Genomic DNA, 20,992 nt, shown 5'->3' on the forward strand with positions numbered 1-20,992 from the left:
ACTTTGTTGGTCACAGCACTCCTGGCCCGGGTGGGTAAGAGCTTGGGGGACAAATCTGAGCTCTCAGGAATGGAGAACACTTAGCAGCAGTGCTTTAATTTGTGCTAGGGCTGAGCCCCGGTCTCGGCTTGGCAGTTCGTAGCCCCGGCACCTCTGGGCTTGCCGCCTCTGTTATGAAAGTAAAAAAAAAAATTGCTTGAGCACCGGCACCTCTTTCATTACCAATTAAGCACTGCTTAGCGGTGCCTCAACAGAGCCCTAAAGGAAAGGGGAGCTAGATCTCCTGGATGGATGGAGACCAGGGGAGTAAGGGGCAGACTTAGGCTTGAGGCGTCTGTTGGATTAGCAGCGTGTGCAGTATGGTGCATTCGAAATGCAGGGCCAGTTCCCAGGCACACAGGATGCAGGAGCACAAGAAGTCCATTTAGTGGCCTTTTCCTGATCATTTCCTGTGACTAGTATTATGTCTGTTTGCACATATAAGCAGCAAGGGCCCTTTCAAACCTTTGAGCTCTGGCAACGTACTCTGCATTCCTCTGAGTTAAACGACCCCTCCAGAGTCCTGAAAGCATCCTGTTACCAGCCGGACACATGTGCCCATTAAAAAGCCTCTTTAGATGACGGACAGATCTCTTGATCTTCTTATCAGGACTTTTGTCCCTGCTTGAAATCTGCAGAATGAAATATCTGATGAATGTCCTTGACCAGTGTGCCTGTAAAACGGGTCTCAAGGAGTGCTAACGATGGTAGAAAATCCACCCTCTGCCCTGGACGAGCTTTGGCAGGAAGTCCTTCTCTGGCCCATGGTAACCCCCGGAGAACATCTGCTCAGTGAGTGACATCCTTCCCGGAAGTACTGCATCACACCTGAGAATGATGTCACGGGGCCGAGGCATTACTCGGGTGCTGCCACGGACAGTCCTTCCTGGCTTTTGGGATTTTTGCCTCGGATGACAATGAAACCCTGGTGCAGATATGTAACCTCCTCGGGAGCATCCAGGCATCAAATGTCCCCCATCACTCGAGTAGATGAAACATACAGTGTGAAGAAACTGCCATTGATTACGGTCTAGCTCAGTGGCGGGCAACCTCTTTGGCCTGAGGGCCACATCTGGCCATATACATTGTATGTAGGGCCATGAATGCTCACAAAATTGGGGGTTGGGGTGTGGGAGAGGGTGAGGGCTCTGGGGTGGGGCCAGAAATAAGGAGTTCAGGGTGTGGGAGGGGGTGCTGGATTGGGGCAAGGGGTTGGGGGGAGAGGGGGAGGGCTTTGGCTGGGGTGTGGGCTCTGGGGTGGAGCTGAGGGGTTTGGGGTGTAGGAAGGTGCTCCGGGCTGGGACTGAGAGGCTTGGAGGGGATGTGGGTGATCAGAGCTGGGGCATGGGGGGGGTGAGGGCTCCAGCTGGGGGTGCAGGCTCTGGGGTGGGGCTGGGTATGAGGGGTTTGGGGTGCAGGAGGGTGCTCCAGGCTGGGATAGAGGTTCAGAGGGCAGATCAGGGCTAGTGCTGGGGCAGGGTTTGTTTGGGTGAGGGGCAGCCTCAGGGGTGCAGGCTCCAGGTGGCACTTACCAGAACCAGTGGCATGTCCCTCTTCTGGCTCCTATGTGGAGGCATGGCCAGGCGGGTCTGCATGCTGCCCTATCTGCAGCCGCTGCTCCCGCAGCTCCCATTGCCTGGGAACTGAGGCTAATGGGAGCTGTGGAGGGTGGAGCTTGAGGTGGGGGCTGCATGCGGAGCCCCCTGGCTGACCCTAGGCATAGGAGCCAGAGGGGGGACATGCTACTACTTCCGGGAGCCGTGCAGAGTGCCCCCCAACCCCACTCCCCAGATAGAGCGAGGCAAGCCCCCGACCCCCCTCCCTGGCAGGAGCTCAAGGGCTGGCTGAAAAGATCCGATGGGCTGGATGTGGCCTGCAGGCTGTAGTTTGCCCACCCCTGATCTAGCTTCATCTCCAGAACTGCCATCACTGTCCCTTGCTGTCCATCCAACGTCCCTTTCCTGCCACACCTCACCTAGCTGCCACGTGCACCTTTGTATGGTTGCTCGGTCAGGAGTTTGATTCGCATTCATCCCTGGTGGAGTTGTCCTGTTATGTCTGACCCAAAAGGCAAAATCTCTCTGGCTAGGCTGCCACGGCTGGCTCTCTAGGGCAGAAGGCTCTCAGGTCACTCTCTGTGCCATGCTATCCGCTCACCAGCCGCTCTGCCAGCTCCATTCTTTTTAATCCTGTTTTCACTGTAGCCCTAGCGGGAGAGCGCAAGAGTCTGACCCTGTGTCCTTTGTTAGAATGGACCCTACACACTCTGTATCTTCAGCCCCACAATTTGCCTCCTTTAACACAGGATGAACACTGTGTATCCCACTTAGGGTTGCCAGGCACCTGGTTGAAAAGGGACCCTGGCAACTCTGTCTGGGCCGCTAAAAGTCCAGTTGGCCACAGCAGCCGGCTTCGCACGCGTCCCAGAAGCAGCCAGCATGTCCCTCCGGCTACTAGGTGCAGGGGCATCCAGGGGGGCTCCACACGTTGCCCCTGCCTGCAGCAAAAGTGCCACCCTGAGTATCGGCTCTGCAGCTCCCATGGGTCGGGAACTGCGACTAATGGGAGTTGCGGGGGCAGTACCTGTGGACAGGGGCGGCGTGCAGAGCCCTCTGGCTGCCCTCTGACTAGGAGCCAGAGGGACATGTTGCCACTTCCTTGGAGCCACCTGAGGTAAGTGCTGCCTGGAGCCTGCACCCCCTCCTGAACCCTGAACTCCTGCCCCAGCCCTGAGCCCCTTCCTGCAACCAAGCTCCCTCTCAGAACCTGAACCCTGAACTCCTGCCCTAGCCTGGAGCCCCCTCCCAAACTCTGAACCCCTTGGCCCCACCGATAACCTGGAGCCCCCTCCTGCACCCCCTGCACCCAAACTGCCTGCCCGATGCCCCCCACCGGGAGCCCTTATCCCCTCCTGCATCCCAATCCCCTGCCCCAGCCCAGTGAAAATGAGTAAGTGAGTGGGTGGGGGAGAGCAAGCGATGGAGGGAGGGGGGATGGAGTGAGCAAGTGGGGGGGGGGCCTCAGAGAAGGGGCAGGGTAGGGGCAGAGCCATGGGGGAGGGGGGAGGGGGAAGGGTGTACAGTTTTCTGCAATCAGAAAATTGGCAACCCTAACCCACTGTCTGTTTGGGGTGTGTGTCCGTGTCCTGCTGTGCGTCTGACCCACTGAGCATGAAAGGGTCTTTTATAGCTCTCAGCTACAGCACCTGTTCCTTTAGCTCAAATTGTAGAGACTTCTCACTCCAGGTCAATCCCCAGTCCCAAGGAAGATAGTTCTCATCACAGTTGCAGGTGTCTCTTTTTTTTTTTTTTTTTCCTCGGTGTTACATGAACACCCCAGAGATTCTCCCCCCGCAGGCAGAGGAGTGAAACACTGTCACGCTAATCTAGATAATCTGACCACAGCCTGAGCAGGGGCTGTGCGGACCAGGTGCTGAATGACTAAACAGCTTTATCACGCACGGCTCCAGTGTGAGTTGCTGCACCTCCCTGGTGCTCGCGACCTTGAGGAAGGCTTCCAAGCCCTCGCACGGGCTGTGTCAGCACGGCTAATGTCATCAGCCGGCTGTGTAACCGCATGGGCTGGCCAGTGGGTGCATTAAGTGCCGTTGCACTAAGTCTGCCTTAACCGTGCTCAAAAATAACATGCAGGGTGTGATTTCTGTCATGCTAGCAAAGCCACCACTGCTGTCTCCGGCAGGAGCGACACCCAGGGAGGCGGGTGGCCAAAGGGTTTAAGTTGTGGTCACTCAGCTTCCAGGTTCCTGGCTTGACGGAAGTGGCTAGTGCTGTTGCCCTCTGCAGTCTCCCTGAGCTGGGAGAAATCCCTAGTGGTTGTCCCATAAGGCACCATCTTATTAGCCCCGCCCATACGCATGTATTGGTGGCCTTCTCCGAGAGGATCCAGACTTGATGGTCCACGGAGGCTGATCCCCTCTGCTGCGAGTGAAAGTGTCAGGGCCCATCTTGTGTGCGTGTTCCATGCAGGGAGAGTGAGCTTTGCTTTCCCGGTATGTCAGTTGGGTGCTGTCCACCTGCGTTAATCCCATGCACGCTTGCAGGCAGCAAAAGGTCTGGGGGAGGGTGCAGAAGGGGACAGGGTAGCAAGGGGGTAGCTTCCCTTGTAACCAGAGAGCTGGGGGAATGGAGAATAACCAGCCGCAGTGCTGCTAGGCCTCGTAGAGGGCGTGGCTCTTGGAAACCTGAGTTGGTGCACTTTTGCAGCGCTCTCCCAGCTGAAAGGCCCCATTCCTCCAACCTCAGTTCACCCACAACACCCTGCAGCCAGGAGGGATTGGGCTTTTCCCTGCTCACCTGTTTGGAGGCTCTGTGGACTCTGGTGCTGCCACCCCTGCCTGGTCTGGAAAGTTTAACTGGCCAAGTGAGTAGCAGAGGAGGGCCAGGGCACCTAGGAAATCCAGTCTCTGCTTCTACCTGTTGGCAGAGTCGGGTAGGACTATGAACAGGGAGTCTGTGGTGGCCCCCTCGTGGTTAAGTGTGGTGTGGTATGCAGCCCTGTATGGGCACATAGGTCTCAGGCTGCCATGTCCGCTGGTTCCTCGAAGGCAGCCTAGTTGTGGGTGAGGCGTGCCGGGCCCTGGCTGCAGAGATCCACAGGGACGTGCACACCATGCGTGCATCCACCTGGGGGTAGGGTTGCCAAGTGTCAGGTTTTGGACCAGAACGCCTAATCAAAAAGGGTTTCTGGTGCCCCAGCCCAGAGCCCCCTCCTGAATCCCTCATTTCTGGCCTCACCCCAGAGTCTGCACCCCCAGCCGGAGCCCTCACCCTCTCCAACACCCCAACCCCATGTCCTAGCCCAATGAAAGTCAGTGAGGGTGGGGGAGAGCAAGCAGTGGCGAGAGGGAGGATGGAGTGAGTGGGGGTGGGGCTGTGGCGGAGGCAGTTAGTGTTTGGGTTTGTGCAATTAGAAAGTTGGCAACCCTAACTGGGGGGCTCTCTCCTGGCTTAAGTAGTGGTGTTGGAGAGCTTCTCAAGTGAACCTGAATAGCTTGATATCCTTAATTACAGCCTTAGGGCCATGCTGTGTACCTCTTCCCCCTCCCCCCCCCACGCTTATGCTTTTGGATTTATGCTGCTGATGGAGGTTTCGGGGTGCAGAATTAATGTCTGTTAGGCTGCGTTTTCTACTTCAAGCATAATCCATGTGTGTGTAATGCTCTGTGTGTGCATGTAACCCTCCATGTGTTCTATTCATGACCAGCCCATGCTTCTGAACCCAGTGGCTGGCTGGGGATATCACGTGCCCTTTCTGCACACAGCATGCATAGCGGGCCTTCTCCCCCCCTCCATCAATGTCCTTCTCTCTCCTCCCCTGTGGCTCCAGGACTGAAATTGCCCAAGGCAGGGCGAGTCAGTCCTGGCCGCCTCCTACAGCTGGAATCTATCCCGCTGCCTGTGACAGGTTGTATCGTGGTGGGTCTCCCTGGACCAGAAGTGCCCAAGCACTCTGTGGAGAGTGTGTTGAAGGGGAACTCCTGATAGGGGAAGTGCCCTGATAAGGATTTACTTTGGCCTGGGGCCAGCTGTGTGGTGCAAAGAGCTCTTGCTGTAGAGAGGAGACTAGCTGGTTGGTGTGGTTATCGGGTGTGGGGAGACAGATGGGTGCATGGTCCCCTGGCCTCCTCTGGCACCAGCTGGAATTGAATCCTATGTGATTAGGGCCCTTTTACCCCTTAGCAGCCAGGTATCCCAAACTCTGTGTGTGTGTGTGAGAGAGAAGAGGGAGTGGGGGGAAGGTGGTATTCTCTCTCTCTCTCGTCCATGCCCTTTGTGTCTCTCTCTTGCCTTATATACCCTCAGTTGCCTTCCCTCTCGTGGGCTGGGCAGTCCAGCAATCCTGGGAGGGGAAAAAAATGATCTCCTGACTGGACCTAATTTTTCACCGTTTGGCACCCCATGCAATCATTTATGCCTGTGCAAAGTGGGTATAAAATGCTGCTCACTCAGGATTCCCTGCTCATGGACCCCAGAGTTAGTGTGTCACACCCATTCGGCACAAGGTGCGCGGCGGCGGGGTCCCTCCTTTGCTGGCCTCCTAAACAAAACTAGGCAGCATCTATCCCGTTGCTGTTGCCTCGTTCGCCCTCACCCTGGGTGGACGCCGGGCTCTGATCGCTGATGTAGCGTTCCCAGCAGGGCTGAGCAGGCATGAGCTCACCCTGACTCTCAGCTCTGCAAAGCATCTCTGACTTGCTGAGCACAGGGACTGGATGAGCCAAGAAGCTGCCACAGTCTCTGCTCCTGACTCTTTACAGTTTCGTGTCAGCCTTGTGACCTCCGGGTTAAAGCCCCTCTTCTGTTCCCCGCTTGCAGGTCTTACAGAAGCTCGGCAAAGCGGACGAAACGAAAGACGAGCAGTTTGAGCAGTGCGTGCAGAACTTCAACAAACAGCTGGTAAGCGAATTGGTGATATGTAATTACACACAGGGCCGTAGCGCTGCAGGGGGCTTTTGGAAATGAACATGCAATGAAGGCACTTACAAACAAAGCCATAATCACACAAGTTACCCACCCACCTGTAAGCCCCCTACTGTGCATACACACCAGATCACGTTAATCTCTTATTTCATTTCCTTGCCACATGGCAGGTAACGTTGTATTGGAAAAAGGCCAATTTAGATCTAAAATTTAGGTTGAATAAAATCTGAGTAGCAAGATTTTTCCATATTTCCCCCTCTTTTATAAACTTAGTTTTAACAGTGGTTTGCTGCGTGCATTCCTCTGGCAGTGCGGGAAACCCAGCCCGCCAGCCGCATTGTGCTAGGGCCAGAGAACCAGAAAATTAAACTGATTAGAAATGCAACATAACATTAGTCAATGTACCTTACTGTTCCTCAGCTGAGTGAAATGCAAAAAAGTAAACAAACCGCATAAATGGTGAAAGGAAATACACAGCTGAGAGAGCCCACAGCATTACTTCCCTTTTTGTACCTGTTTGCTAAATCCAGCCAATCCTGTTTGTGTTAAAATGTTTCACTGCTGCATTTTAACAAAATGTATTTCTGTTACAATAGCGCCTAGGAGTCCTAGTCATGGACCAAGACATATTGTGCTAGGTGCTGTACAAACACAGCACAAAAATAAATGTATGTTTGTAGGATGGCAAGAAAACTCATTGATTTGTAGGCTTTTTATACAGAACTGCCACATCATATTCTCTATCTAGAGCGCACTGTCACTTAGACTGGAAACTGTAGCTAATGGGAGAGATTTTGGAAAAGAGAAGCTAAAGGCCGAGTGGGCTGGAGGGAGTGATTTATGATGAAAGGATGAAATAGCTAAGTGTGATCCCGTAGCTTCCCCACACAGGAATAAGGGGACAGGATAACTGTGATAGAGAGAGGGTCGTAGAGATCTCGGCATAAGAAGGCAAACCTGAATGCTGGAAGATTTCCCAATAGCCATTGTTTAAGACTGAGGGATGGGACGAGTCCCCAAGTGGGAGTTGCACACGCAACAGGAACTCTTTAATTTGTACTGGGTATTAAAGGATACACTGGTTTTAATATCTCTCAGCTGTTTCCTGACCAACCTCCTAGTCCTCTCCCACCAATCAGTCTCTCTGCCTGGCTCCCTCCCTCCCCCTCCAGCCACAGAATTTCCTTCCCACTCCTCCGACTCCCTCTCCCTTATTCATGCATACAGAGAGCCCATTTCCACATGCACCCCTCCCCCTCCTGCTACTGCATCCATAGGTCCCCAGCCCCAGAGAACCCATTCTGTGCCTGTACTGTTCAGCGCCTGTTCTACTGCCTTTCTGTGGCCTGTCCCCGAGTCCCAGAACCACAGACGTTAGTAACAGAATGACCGACTAGGTCATCCAGCATCACTGAGTGGACCTAGGAGCCTGTCCAGCGTCTGCTAGCCGCTGCTGCGTAATGCCCAGGGCACAGCAAAACTCAGAAGTGTGCTTCCATCACGTCCCTAAACGAGTCACGGGCCTCTTCCTCGGCCATAGCTCCCTTTCTGCTGCTGAATGCAGAGTCCCATGATGAGATTTTTAGAGTCCCTCGGTCTCACGTGAGACTCCTCTAATCCAGAGACTCGCCTACGAATCTCTCAAGGCCTCTGTACCGCTGCTGCCTGAGCTGGTGCTTCAAAAGCAAGTGCAAAACCCCAGTGGCTGGTCTCCGTGATTGTGCAGTATTCTATATGGGAGAGAAGCGTTTCTCCCTGGCTGCTCGTGGCTGATGTGGTATTGTGAAACGCAGTTTGCCCTTAATATTTGTTGCTTTACTAGCCATCAGCGGCCATGGAATTGACTCTTTAAAAGGGGAAAAAACAGCTCCCTGCCCACCCAGCCCCTCCCCCCCATTAAATCTAGCCACCCTCCTGCAGCAGTGAGTTCCATAGTGCATCAATATGAGGAGTGAAGAAGCGTTTAATTTTTGTGTATCCTGAATGATGTGATGTTCAGTTTCATGCTGCCCTCTTTGTTCTCTTCTTAGGGGACAGGACAAGGAAGGAGAAACTATACCAGTCAGTTAGTTGATCATAGGACTGGGAGCTGCTGTGTAGCCTCTGATCTGTCACTTGTCCTCTTTGCCTCTCAATTTCCGCATGGGTGAAAAAGGGATGGTGCCTGTTTTTGCAGGGAGTGTCATAAACCTGGATTAGTTTGATTGTGCAGCACTCTGAAACTGCCAGGGGTAATTATTATGATGTTGGCTCAGATATGCTGGAAAAAGAGCTCTATATATAGATAAGATTTCTGTGGACTTCCTTATAAAGGGCTTGTCTATGCAGGGAAACTGACCAGAATAGCTGTTGTGGAATAAGCATTTCTGGAATAGCTCCCTGCGTGAACGGTCCATTCCAGAACGATTAGTGTGCTCGCAAACTGCACTAATCATTCCAGAATAAAGTGACTGAATAGAGGATCTACCCCGGGTGTGCAATTGCTTATTCTGCAGTGTGGACAATTTTCCCATGTAGACCTTTCCAAAGAAGGCACCTTAGACCAAAACTTAAGTTTTGAGAAAAGTTGGGCTCAGACCCTCAGAGATGTTTAGGTGCCTAACTCCCATTGGCTTTCAAGCCAAGGCATTTCTGGGACCCTCCCATCCCGCAGTTCTCCTATTCTTGCAGCACATGTGGTCACTGTTCCTTGGCTTTTAAAACTAATGGGAGTTAGGCACCTAAATACCTTTTTGGGTCTGGGCCTTGATCTCTTGCAGCAAGGAATTAAAGCTTTGTATCCAATTTAGCATTTCAGTGGGCTGGAATTGACTTGACCTCCAGAGTGCTATTGAAGCAGGAGGGGAGGGAAACACTGCAGATGGCTCCAATCCTTGTCTGCTAGTAAGTCAGAGGGGCCCCGGGTTCTGTGGCTGAGTTGAGTCGTCTCACTGGGTGTTTCTGGGTATGGGGCTATTTGTGAATATAGGACAGAGATAAGTTAGCTCTCTCCTTCCCCCAAGGCATCCTGTGGTTTCTCCAAGTGTGTGTTTGTGTGGGGGGGAAGAGAGCCCATGCTGTATAAACCTTCCTGTGTCCATTCAAAGCAATGCAAGAATCTCTCTCCCTCTCCCTCCGAATGGTAGGAGCTCTCTGCTTAGACAGGTGGACTTTGCTATGTGACCCAGGAGCTGAACATGGCCTTGCTTCTGCAGAGCTGTAGATGACCACACACACACTAGGTCTTACAGGGCTTGACGAGGCGTCACAACTGGGCTGTTAGTCTCCTCCTCGTGATGGGCTAAATTTGGCTGTTAACCTCCAGCCTGGATCCTTGGAATGCACCCCCACCCCTCCCCCGGCTCCCTTGCCCAAATGTTATTTTGTATACTGCCACCATCATAGCCCCTAGCCATCCAATGCATGTCACCCAGAACTGGGAATAGGGGGCATGCTGGAAGAAGTGAAGGGGGACCCTTGTCTTGAGAGGTTGGACCCATGTTACTTGCCCGATGTCTCTGAATGTCACTGGCTTGGGAGGGAGGAGAGTTGAAGGCTTGGCGTGGAATCCAGGCCTGGCACATGGCAAATGGTACCTGCTCCCGGCTGGCGGAGTTGCTGTGTTTTGATACCCTGGCGTCTGTCACTCATGTGGAACCTCCGGGCTGGTCTACACGGTTTTACAGCATGTTTTTGATAAGGGTTCCTGTCTCTCTTGCTCTCCTGTGATGGCTGGGAGCTGCAACTGTTACTGGCGAGGGTTGGGTCTTTCTAGACTCGTTCCATCAGGGCTGAGGTCAGCACCACTCCCCACCACCCCTCCCTCGTATGCACCAGTTGGTGTGGGTGCCCCTTGTGCAGAGCAAAACATTCCTCTTCAGCTTGCAGAATCTGATTGCTTTCAGCAGTGCTGTTTCCTAGTTCTTGGGGTGGGCGCGGGGAGGTGGATTAGTTTTTGTGGGGCCCTGGGCCAGAGCAAGTGATTGGCCCCTCCCAACCCCTTCCTCCTGCAGTCCTGCCCCAGTTCTGCCTGCAGCCCCACCCATGGTCCACCTCATTCCACCCCCTCCTGCTGTCCTTCTCCTTTCTGCCCCCCCACCCTTGGTCCCAGGGCCATAGTGGGGAGTGAGGGCTCCCCCAGCCCTGAGGCCATGGCAAGAAGCTAGAGCTCCTCTAGTCCCAGGGCTGCAGCTGAGGTCTGGGCACAGGGGCTTTCCCTGTCACCCAGCACTCCTGCCGGGGAGCAGGTTCTGGGTGCAGTGGCTTCCCCCGCCCTACCCGGCGCTCCTGTCGGCATGTGGGGGCACCCATTTTTGTAGGGTCGCCTATCAGCCCAGTGGCTAGTCTGCTACTGGGGGGAGATATGGGATTTAGTTGCCCATACATTCAGACACAGGAGCTGGGTGTCTCTTCTGATTTTGGTAAAAGTGCCAAAGTCAAAATCCAATGAGCAGTGTCCTTCAGGACTAAATTTTCAGTGAGCCTCCTTAACTGTGCCCTGCTAAACTGGGGAGTGTGCTGTTTTCTGTGTGCGCAAAGCTCATACGCTGGCTGTGTTTTTCCTCAGACACAGTTAAGGAAAGATGCCTTGAACTTTCAGGATGGACGTCCTGCTGATACCAGAAAGTTAACTACTCCCACAGCTGACCCAGAGTCCGTGGTGATCTTCCACTTTAGCTTGGCTTTCTTGGCATTTGTGGGTTTTAATAGATATTTCATTGAATCCTTCTATCTTTGTGATCATTTAAAGAATATTGTGCAACCACATTTTCTTTCTGACCAGCCCAAAAAAGATACAACCTTCTTCCCCCCTTAGATTAAAAATAATGCTGAGTAAAGGGTTTACGGCCTGTATTTCAGGGATCTGTCTATTGGTCTCTAATTCTGCCCTCAGGGCTTTATGGAGCATCTTGTAAGTGGCCACTTACAGAGCGGAGCGTTAATTCTTCTACGTGGAATCCTTGACCGTGCCTGGCTGCTTCTTGAAAGCTGCTTGTGCACTGTCATGGCTGGACATATGTAACGGGAGTGGAGCCATTACGGGCAGCTTGCAGATGCAGCTGGTGGGTGTATGCAGAAAACACAGTTGCTAAAGGTTCTTGGGGGAAGCGTTAATGCTAAAAATAAAACCCGGCAGTTTTCTTATATGTGAGGGAGCTGCTCTTAAATGCAAAACAACCTCTTCATGGAATCACTGGCTAACATGGAACAAATAAAGGAAATGCTGGGTACGGACCTGCCTCAGATCCACAGACCCAAACTACCCTGGAGTTTAGGAACATTCAGGGAACTGGCTACAGAGCTGAAATCTGCATAAAATATTCTAGATAGAAGTGCATGTTATGATGAGGGGTTGTCTTGTTCTGAAACATCAGGCATTGGCAACAGGTGGAGAATGAAAGGGGATGGTGGTTTTTTTGCTACCACTTTTCCATGTGTGATGTGTTTATAGTCTCACCAGGATTTACAGAGTGTATTGGAATGGTGTCCCATGACCGATCTACTAGGCACTATATCTAAAAGTATATCCTTTCATCTGTTTATAAATTTGCTGCCAGACAATCCCCAGAGCGTTCCAGGGCAGCTGGATGTTCTTGTGGTGTTTTGGGACTGGCTGAGACCAGCATCTGATGGAAATGTACCCTGCCATTTGTAGCTCTGATAGCGCCTGGTCGTGTATGGTCAGATTTTTCACAAGTTGTGTTGTAGTAACTGGGCCTACACATTTCCCCACATTGCGAGCTTGTGTATGTGTGTATTTAAAAAAAAATGGTGAAAGTTCACAATGTCGTCATGACCTATCACAACAAATGTTGTTGGGAAAAGGTACAAAAGGGAGATGGACTGAATCGGTTCAACCAAAAAGACCTGATATAATTCAAGGACTGTGTTAAGATCATGCCAGCTAAACAAGAAACTGCGGGACCGGAAATCAAAGGACCAAAACTGGTGTGTTGAAAATTGGGCCTAACTGGTGAACAAAATCATGAGGACATGGGCTATTCCATTCATCACTGCCTTTTTGGGGTCCTTAAAAGAAAAGATATGTGAGGGGAAAATTGGGAAGTGAACACATCAGTGGCTGACTGAAAGAAGAAGGAAGCTGTCTGCCAACAGCTGCCGCGAGCTTACCATCATGGCTGCCTTCCCCACCATCTCTTGGGACCCAGGAGTTACATACCAGCGTTGGGCCTTACTCATCCTAATCCAGAGAGATGTCCTGACCAGACTGGGCCAGAGAAAGGGACCCAACTGACATCTCCACCTCCATCTGCTTTGGTTAAATCCCAGTCACCAGCTGGGACATGAGACTTTTGTCACCCATGTGTCCTTTTCCTTCCCCACCATATTTCTTCTTTTTCCTATCCTTCTCCCCAGGCCTTCTGTCTAGTAAGAGCCAGAAAGGCAGTGAAAAGCAAGGCCTTAAACAGCCTGATGCTGGTACAAGTATGCCAGGTCCCAGAGTGGCTGGTAAGAACATGTACCACACCTGTGTCTTCCAGCAGCAAGGCTGCAGGTGAAAGTCCATGCCAGAGACAGAAGCTGCATTTCCTGTCATTGCTGTTCTTGTCTCCTTTTCTGTAGGTGTTTGTCCCGTCTGGCCTTCTAGGAAATGGGATCAGATTTCAACAGCTCCAGCCCATCTTGATTAACCTCTTGTTTCCCCAGACGGACCGGTATTGCCATCTTTAATACCAGCAAAGAGCCTGTCAAAAGGGGTTTTTCTTTGTAAAAACTGTACAGCTAAAGGGAAAGAACAAGGGAGGTTGTTAAAATGGAAGCCTTACTTAACACTTTACATATCAAAAGCTTTCACTGTTTCCTTCCTTTTGGTATCTTTAATACAAGGTCAAAAAGAGTTTTTAATCTTGTGGTTGCCATGGTACTAAGCAAGCTGAAGTCTCGGCACACCAAACCCCGAGTTTTGCTTAACATTTTCAGCGCTGGATAGCAACAGTGTTGTGTTAACACCTTTTGACTCTTTGGGCCCGTATATTCCACCTAGATGAATACAGCAGTGGCTTCTAAGTCTGGATGCTTCCATCTTTAGTTTACCAACTTTCGCCGTATGTGCAGGAGGAGAGTTATCTGGAGGATGTTCCTTGTGTGCTAGTTCATGAGGCCTGATGTTGGACACTGCGAAAATAGGGGCACCCAAAATTTGAGGTTACTTTGGAAAATGTGGTTATCAAGGATCCCTCCTTCCCTGCAACCCTTCCGCTAGCCTGGAATCACCGGTTCCACAGAATGAAAGTCCTGGAGCAGGGGTCCTCAGAGTGTGGCAACCAACTCTTGCTGGTGGCTGCTCTGACAATTTTTCCTAAAATACTTAATTAACTTTAGGAAAAGCAAATAAACATGCACAGATACATGTCCAAATCATTGCAATTTATTTATGTAAAATTTTTTTTGCAGACTCAATAAAAACAATGTACAGTTGTCTCTATTCTTTACTGGACCTAAACAGAATAGAAACAGAAATAAGGTGTTTTGCACATTCTTGTCTGTCTTTTTGTTTGTTTTTTGCTTTTCTAGTAAGTCTCTGGCTGCAAAAAGTTGTTTGTTAATGTCATTTCACAGCAGGCTTAGTAGGTAGCTGGGAGGCTGTGAAAAGTGGTATTAACAAGCAGACTTATTCAGCTGTGGCAAGTCAGGGAACAAAATTAAGCCTTGGATGTGGAGGTGGATAGGGAGACAGCAGGGGGTCTGGGCAGTAGGAGCATGGATGCGGGGGCCAGGGGCGATGCAGGGGGTGTGTGAGAGCAGAGGGCATGCACCCGTGGTCAGGGTGCAGGGCTGGAGCCCGAAGCCTCACAAGCAGGGCCGGCCTGCCTCCCGCCTCCCCAGGGCTGAAGCCCGAGTCTCCCTCCCCTGTGGAACATGGGGAACTCACTGGCTGTCTGCTCCTCCTGCATTTGTGGCTCCAGAGGAGGGCAGGGCCCAACTCCTGCTTGTGGCCCTGTGGGAGGGGGCCACTGCTTTGTGTCCAACCCCATGAGGCTGTGGCCACAGGAAAAGCTCCGGGTGGCCGCATTTGAAAAACGCTACCCTCAGGGTTGTTTTTGTGTGACAGCCTTTGATGGCCCATCTCCCTTCCTCACCTGCCAACTTCCCTTGGCATTGCCAGGCTGTAACTCGATATATCTACTCTGCAACCAAGAGGTGTGACTGCTGCACCCGAGATCAAAGCTGGCTTGAATTAAACAGTAATGAAGCTGCGGCAGGCAGGCCCCGACCACCTGGGACATACATGAGTGGCTAGTCTGTACTGCTGCCCACTTGCCACCACTTAACTGGTGTAGTTACATGAGCTAGCTTGGATCTAGCTCGATGAAAGCAAGTTCGGGTATGGGTGTACCTGTTGCAATCACACCTTCCAGTGACAGTGTAGACATACCCTTTAGGTATGTTTTCACAGCAACTAGACACCCATGGTTGGCCTGTGCCAGCCAATTTGGGCTCACAGGGTTCAGGCTGGAGGGGGGGGCGGGCAGGGGGCTGTTTCACTGCTGTGTAGACTTTTGGGCTGGAGCCCAATTTCCGGGACCCTCAGACCCTGCAGTTCTGTTCTTGCAGCACATGTGGTCACTGTTCCTTTTCCCCCAAGCCCTCTGAATTTAGCACAGGCTCAACTTTGCCACATCAACTGCTGGAAGAGAGAATTCTGGAGGGGGCCTGCTGGAATCTCTGCTCAGTGTGTACAGCAGTGTTTGGAACACCAGAGACATCGGCATGAGCTCTGTTTGTTTTAGGGAAGGCGAGCTGAGGGCAAGAGGCAGGCGCCCAAAGAGTGGTGGATGATAGGAAACAGCTGCTTCCACAAAGGTACTAAGTCTGAAGCTGTCAGAGAGAGCCTGCAAGCTCCCTCATCAGCCTGTCAAGATGCATTATACGAGGGCACCATGTGGAAAATTCAAGCTGGGAAGGACGACGGGGAAAGGAAATGTAACAGAATGTGTGATGCTAATGCACAGCATAACGGCCGCCCTCTAGCATCCTCGTAGAGTTCCGGAGCTAGCAAATGCAAGTGTTCAATATAGGGACACCAAACCTGTTTTTTTCCTCTAAGGACACCTGTCTCTCTCAAAAAGAAAAGGAGTACTTGTGGCACCTTAGAGACTAGCCAATTTATTTGAGCATGAGCTTTCGTGAGCTACGCTTCTTCAACCTTTGCGTCTCCTAGAAGACCCTTAGGCTTCTGATGCCATCTGAGCCAACGCTCGCTCCACTGCGAAGGATCGGAGGGTGGAAACAAAAATCCAAACGAAAACAGAATCCATAGACTGTCTGTCACACCCCATGCGTTGGCTGTCTTGCGCCTACCTCTCCGCTGCCTGCCCCTTTGTGGTGGTGGTTGCATCTGCACAAAGTGGGTGTAAAATACTCCTTTTCTGACTTGGTGTAATATGTTTACACCTCCTTTTACACAGATGTAAGTGATGACACGTTGCAAGGCAGTGGTGAGTCAGGCCCAGTGTATATTTTAAGTGTTTAATAAAAAGCAACATTTGCATCATTCAGTATTGAGGTCTTCCAAAGTGTGTGTGTGTGGGGGTGTTTGCAATGTAAGATGTTTTCATCTCGGTTCTTCTACTGTATCCATCACCATGGTGTCTGATTGCCTCTTAATTCCAAAAAGCAAACCAGAATAACTGTTATTTCTTAACTGTTCGCTTCCAAATCTGCAAAATCCAGCAGGGGCCACTGAATGACATTTTTAAAAAAAAAATACATTGGGGTTATCACCATTCATGCTATTTGTTTGCTTCCTGCAGCTTCACCCAGTTTGGACAGGAAATGGAACAGTTCAGTGTCCCTGTCTAGCCCCTACATTGGCACAGCCAGTGGGTCGCTGGAACCGGTTGTTAAATTTAGAAGCCCTTTTAGAACCAGTTGTCCCGCTTCTAAATTTAACAACCGGCCACAAGTGGCGCCTTAGGCGCTGACTCCGTGGGTGCTCCAGGGCTGGAGCACCCATGGGGAAAATTTGGTGGGTGCAGAGCACCCACCAGCAGCTCTCTGCCCGGCCCCAGCTCACCTCATCTCTGCTCCACCTCCACCCCCGAATGCGCCTTCCCACTTGGCTTCTCCGCCCCGAGCCGGCTTCCCACGAATCAGCTGTTCACGCGGGAGGCCGGGGAGGGCTGAGAAGCAAGCGGTGGCTTCACGCTCAGGCCCAGGGAGGCAGAGGTGGGCAGGGGGCACAAGGAGGGCCGCCCGTGCTGTAGCAGGTAACCTTGGGGGGGGGGGGGCGAGCTTAGGGGAACCGCTCCCCGACCCAGCTCACCTCCGCCTCCCTGGGCCTGAGCGCGAAGCCGCCACTTGCTTCCCAGGCTCCCCCCCGCCCCCGGCTTCCCACGCAAAGAGCTGATTCGCAGGAAGCGGGGGGGCGGCGGCACAGAGAAGCAGAGCAGGGCTGCGCATTGGGGGCAGAGGCGGAGCAGAGGTGAGCTGGGGCCGGGCGCGGGGCAGGGAGCTTTCCCCGTGGGTGCTCCAGCCCCTGAGCACCCATGGTGTCGGTACCTAAGGCGCCACTTTTTTGATGTGATCAGTGGGGGGAGTGGTCCTTTACCCCACCCCTAGGAGCCAGAGGGACCTGCCAGATGCTTCCTGGGAGCTGCCCCAGGTAAGCACCGCCGGGACTCCCCAGCTCTCCCCCCGGCAGGTCCCTCTGGCTCTTAGGGGCGGGGTGGGCACCCACTACGGTAGCCCACGAGACCCTTCTGCCTGGTTCTGGGGGCAGTCAGGGAACGGGGGGGGGGTGGATTGGGCAGGGATTCCGGGGGGAGACATCAAGGAACGCGAGAGGTTGGCTGAAGTAGGAGTCCCTTGGGGGCGGGGGTGGGCCACGACCCCCTTGTGGGGTGAGGAGGGAACCAGTGGTTAAGTTTTTGGCAGCTCATCACTGGGCGCAGCGCTTTGTGTGTTTTCTGTTTCCGATCTCCCAGGGGAAAGTTCATACTGAAACTGCTCACAATAACATAAAAAATACAAGCAGAAATGTATTCTTGATTGATTAGATCTTATAACCTCCCCCAAACCTACATGTTGGGCTCCTTTTGTGTGATTCTAAAGCGTCTGTCCCTCTGTTGGTAGGTCTACACTGCACATTAACCCTGGGTTCTGACTCCGGTTTGAGCCCAAGCCCCCTTTCCATCCACAAATAAATCAGTCTGATTCAGGTCAGCAAGCACTCAGGACCCAGGTCCTAGGAACCTGCTGGGAGGAGTGTGGGGGTCAGAGCCTGAGTCCCACTGTGACTCTCTAGCCCAAACCCTGTAATTCTGCAGTGTGGACCTGAGTCAGCAGGTCTGGACGTGTTGGCAAAGCAGTAAGATCCGGGGCCAGCCATGGTAAGCAGAGGTTTACAATGCAGTATAGATAATCAAGCGTGAATTGGATACACTGAATCCACAAGCCTAGGTCCCACAGACCCTGGCTTAGAATGCAGTGTAGACACACCCTATGGGGATCAGGGTCTATTGGGCTAGACAGCCTCATCTGCCTTGATTTCTTGGTTCACTTTGCTCCATCCTGCATAGACAGTTTCTTAGTTCTGTGTCAGCTCCTCAGCTGTTGGGCTGTATTGGGCAGTTCTGGGTGGATATGGTGTGTGGTTTTTTTATAGCACGGATGGGTCCTGCACGAATTCAGCTCCCTCTGTACAAAACAATAACCAGCTGGCTTTTCCTTGTCTTTGTAGGCAGAAGGCAGCAAGCTGCAGAAGGATCTTCGAACTTACCTGGCTTCCGTAAAAGGTAAAGACCTCAACTGGAGGTCTGTCACTTTTCCGACTGCTGGCACCTCAAATAGGGTTTTCCTGGCCATAGCTCTTCCTGCCCTGTGCATATAGGGTTTCCTGGAGCAACTGGCCTGGTGATGGAGCGCCGGTTTCACATCTCTTGCTCCCGAGGCTGGCACGGTTGTTCAGGCGAGTCAGCAAGGTGGCTCTGGTGGGAGACATTGGGGTGCGGAGGTTGGTTTCTCCTCCCAGCAGTCAGGTGGTCCTGGTGTAGGTTTGTAGGAGACCCTCTCCTCTCTCCTGCTAGGTGAGGATGAACACTGAACATCCTGTTGTCTGAGTGACTAGATCTTTAATCCCCCTGCTTCTTTTTTTTTTTTTTTTTTTTTTTTTACACGTCCGTGTTATTGCTTGTCCAAGATGTATTAGCAAGGATCATGCTTGGAAAATATCTTGCCTTAAACTAGAATCAGGCTCCTGTTATCCCTTCCACGCAGTCGAGTTCTTGCCAGCAATGGGGAGGGGCTCGTGGTGCCCTGGTGAAGCACTGTCCCTCAGATTTTGAGGCTGCCCTCTCTTCTTTCCTAGCAATGCATGAGGCCTCCAAGAAGCTGACGGAATGCTTGCAGGAAGTGTATGAGCCAGAATGGCCTGGGAGAGATGATACCAACAAAATAGCTGAGGTGAGAGACTCCATGCTGGGGTGGGAGGTCGGCCCCCGGGGGAGAGCGGATTCGCAGGACCAGTGCACTTACCTCCTGCGCTCAGCTTGGGAGCCTTGCTGCGAGACATCTGTCCAGCAGCAATGATCCTAGGAAGAAGCAATGGCTTTGGCCATCAGGAGCTGCTTCAGAGAGAACATTGGCCCAAATATGTCACGGGTGGGGACTGGGTGCATCCTTTATCCACCCATCGGCACCAGGGGAAGCACTGGCTCTCTCAGCCCTGCAAAAATGTGGATAATTAGCCATCCCCAGGTAAACTGTTTGTCCCCGTCTGGTCAGGATGTCTGGTCTCTCACTGGGGAAGCAGCGTTTCGAGTCATGCTTGGGTTAAGTTAGTTGATTATCTCCAGCAACGCACAGCCGCTTGTATGGTTACCAGCTGTCTCGAGATGCAATATTAACCCTCTAAACCCTTCACGCCGGCTGCCTGTGAAACGTTGTTGCGAGTTACCTGCTGATGGTGAACTCAGCACTCTATAGAAAAGACCCTACCCTAACCCCCAAACGGGAGATGCGCCAGAGATTCTGTGAGGCCCTCTGGGGACTTTGATTGCTATTGATCGTACATTGTTTGCAGTGTTGTAGCCGTGTTGGTCCCAGGATATTAGAGAGACAAGGTAACATCTTTTATTGGACCAACGCCTGGTGGTGAGACAAGCTTTTTGAGCTTTCCCAGACCTGAATTCTGTATAGCTTGATGGCTTGTCTTTCACCACCAGGCGTTACTCCAATAAAAAATTCCCTCATCCTGCTTGTCCCCCATTGACTGTACATGGCAGGTGCTCAGATACTCCAGTGGTGGGCAGCAGTATAAAACCTTTAGATAACTAGAGACAAAGTCTCTGCCCCACCAGTCTTACAATCTAAGAAGATGAACAATAGACAACAGCTCTGGCGCTGAATGGGCATGAGAAGGATTCCTTACAGCGCTCACTCATTTAAAAGTGGCGCTTTGAAAGGAGCAAGTCACGGCACTAGTCAGGGGGTGGACTAAAGCTGACAGGCTCCGTGGTTGAGTTGTGTGCCAAGCGGGGATTTGAGGGAGAGGGTGGGGTGAGGAGGGTGTTTTAGGCTTGGAGGGCAGTCTCTGACAAGGATATGAAAGGGAAGGGCAGCATGAAGTGGGGTGGAGCTAAAGCAGAGGGGGAATGTCACTGTTATGAATAAAGGGGCTATACAAGGAGACAGAGGTTTTATTGGGTCTGTTTATCCAACCAAGTTCCATGAGTTAATTATAACTTCATCACGAGCTCCTGGCAGGGCCTTCTCTGTACCAGTAGATTTTTTTTTTTTTTTGGTCCGGGGCATCCGGAGAGGGGTGTTAGGGGGTGGTCACGGCTACTTAAAGCCAAGGGGCAGTCACTCTAGCAGGAGGAGACCCACAGGGAGGTGTAAGGTGTGGACGTTTTGGGGCATGTACCTTGGAGGTAGTGATACAATGATTGTGGTTGCTGTGGGCAGGTTGATTTGGGGATGAAGATCTTTAATGGCTTTTAAAAAAACTTCTATTGAAACTGTATTCCGTGTAAGCACAGTTTGCAATGTAACAAATAAGCTGAATTGTGGTGAATGCTCTTCCTTTGGTCTTCCTCCTCTGGCTCTCACGGGATAGGTGATCTGCAGCTTTTTGGCTTGGGGAGAAAACCAGCCTGCTCCTCAGCTTTATTCCAGTTGCATGGGATGTGCTGCCTGCATGTAGGGCATGATCCATTGAAGTCAGCGGGAGTTTTTTCCATTGACTTCAACCGGAGCGTGATGAAGCCTGTGGTGCCGTGAGTCATGCACACAAATATGGAGATTCTCAGCTCTGCATGCCAGATGGACGCATTGGCATTCGGAGCCCTTTATTACTACTCATACTGTCTCCCAGGACAGTTGGTCCTAGGAAAGGAAAGGAGAGATTTGGGGGAAGGCGCACACACGAGGCATGGGCTGGTAGATTAAACCGAACAGACTGGTCTTGGTACCTAGCGGGGAGTATGGTCTAGCACAGTGGTCTCCAACCTTTTTACGCACAAGATCACTTTTTGAATTTAAGATCAACCCTGGATCTACCTGCCTCTTGA

The 20,992-nt window shown here is 51.9% G+C and overlaps 1 protein-coding gene across 10 annotated transcripts in view; it reads left to right on the forward strand.

Moving 5' to 3' along the window:
• The window catches only part of BIN1 (bridging integrator 1), a 162,765-nt gene that overhangs the window by 63,514 nt on the left and 78,259 nt on the right, over positions 1-20,992 (forward strand). For all 10 annotated transcript variants that reach the window (XR_012154183.2, XM_073305015.2, XM_073305016.2 and 7 more), the window contains exons 2-4: positions 6,375-6,455; positions 18,163-18,217; positions 18,790-18,884. Coding sequence is in view for 9 of the 10 variants with exons in the window: in XM_073305015.2 (XP_073161116.1) it covers positions 6,375-6,455; positions 18,163-18,217; positions 18,790-18,884 (231 nt within the window). In the remaining variant the exon portion in view is untranslated. The remainder of the gene's footprint in view (positions 1-6,374; positions 6,456-18,162; positions 18,218-18,789; positions 18,885-20,992) is intronic.

Source organism: Lepidochelys kempii, chromosome 11 (assembly GCF_965140285.1).
Source record: "Lepidochelys kempii isolate rLepKem1 chromosome 11, rLepKem1.hap1, whole genome shotgun sequence".
NCBI lineage: Eukaryota > Metazoa > Chordata > Testudines > Cheloniidae > Lepidochelys > Lepidochelys kempii.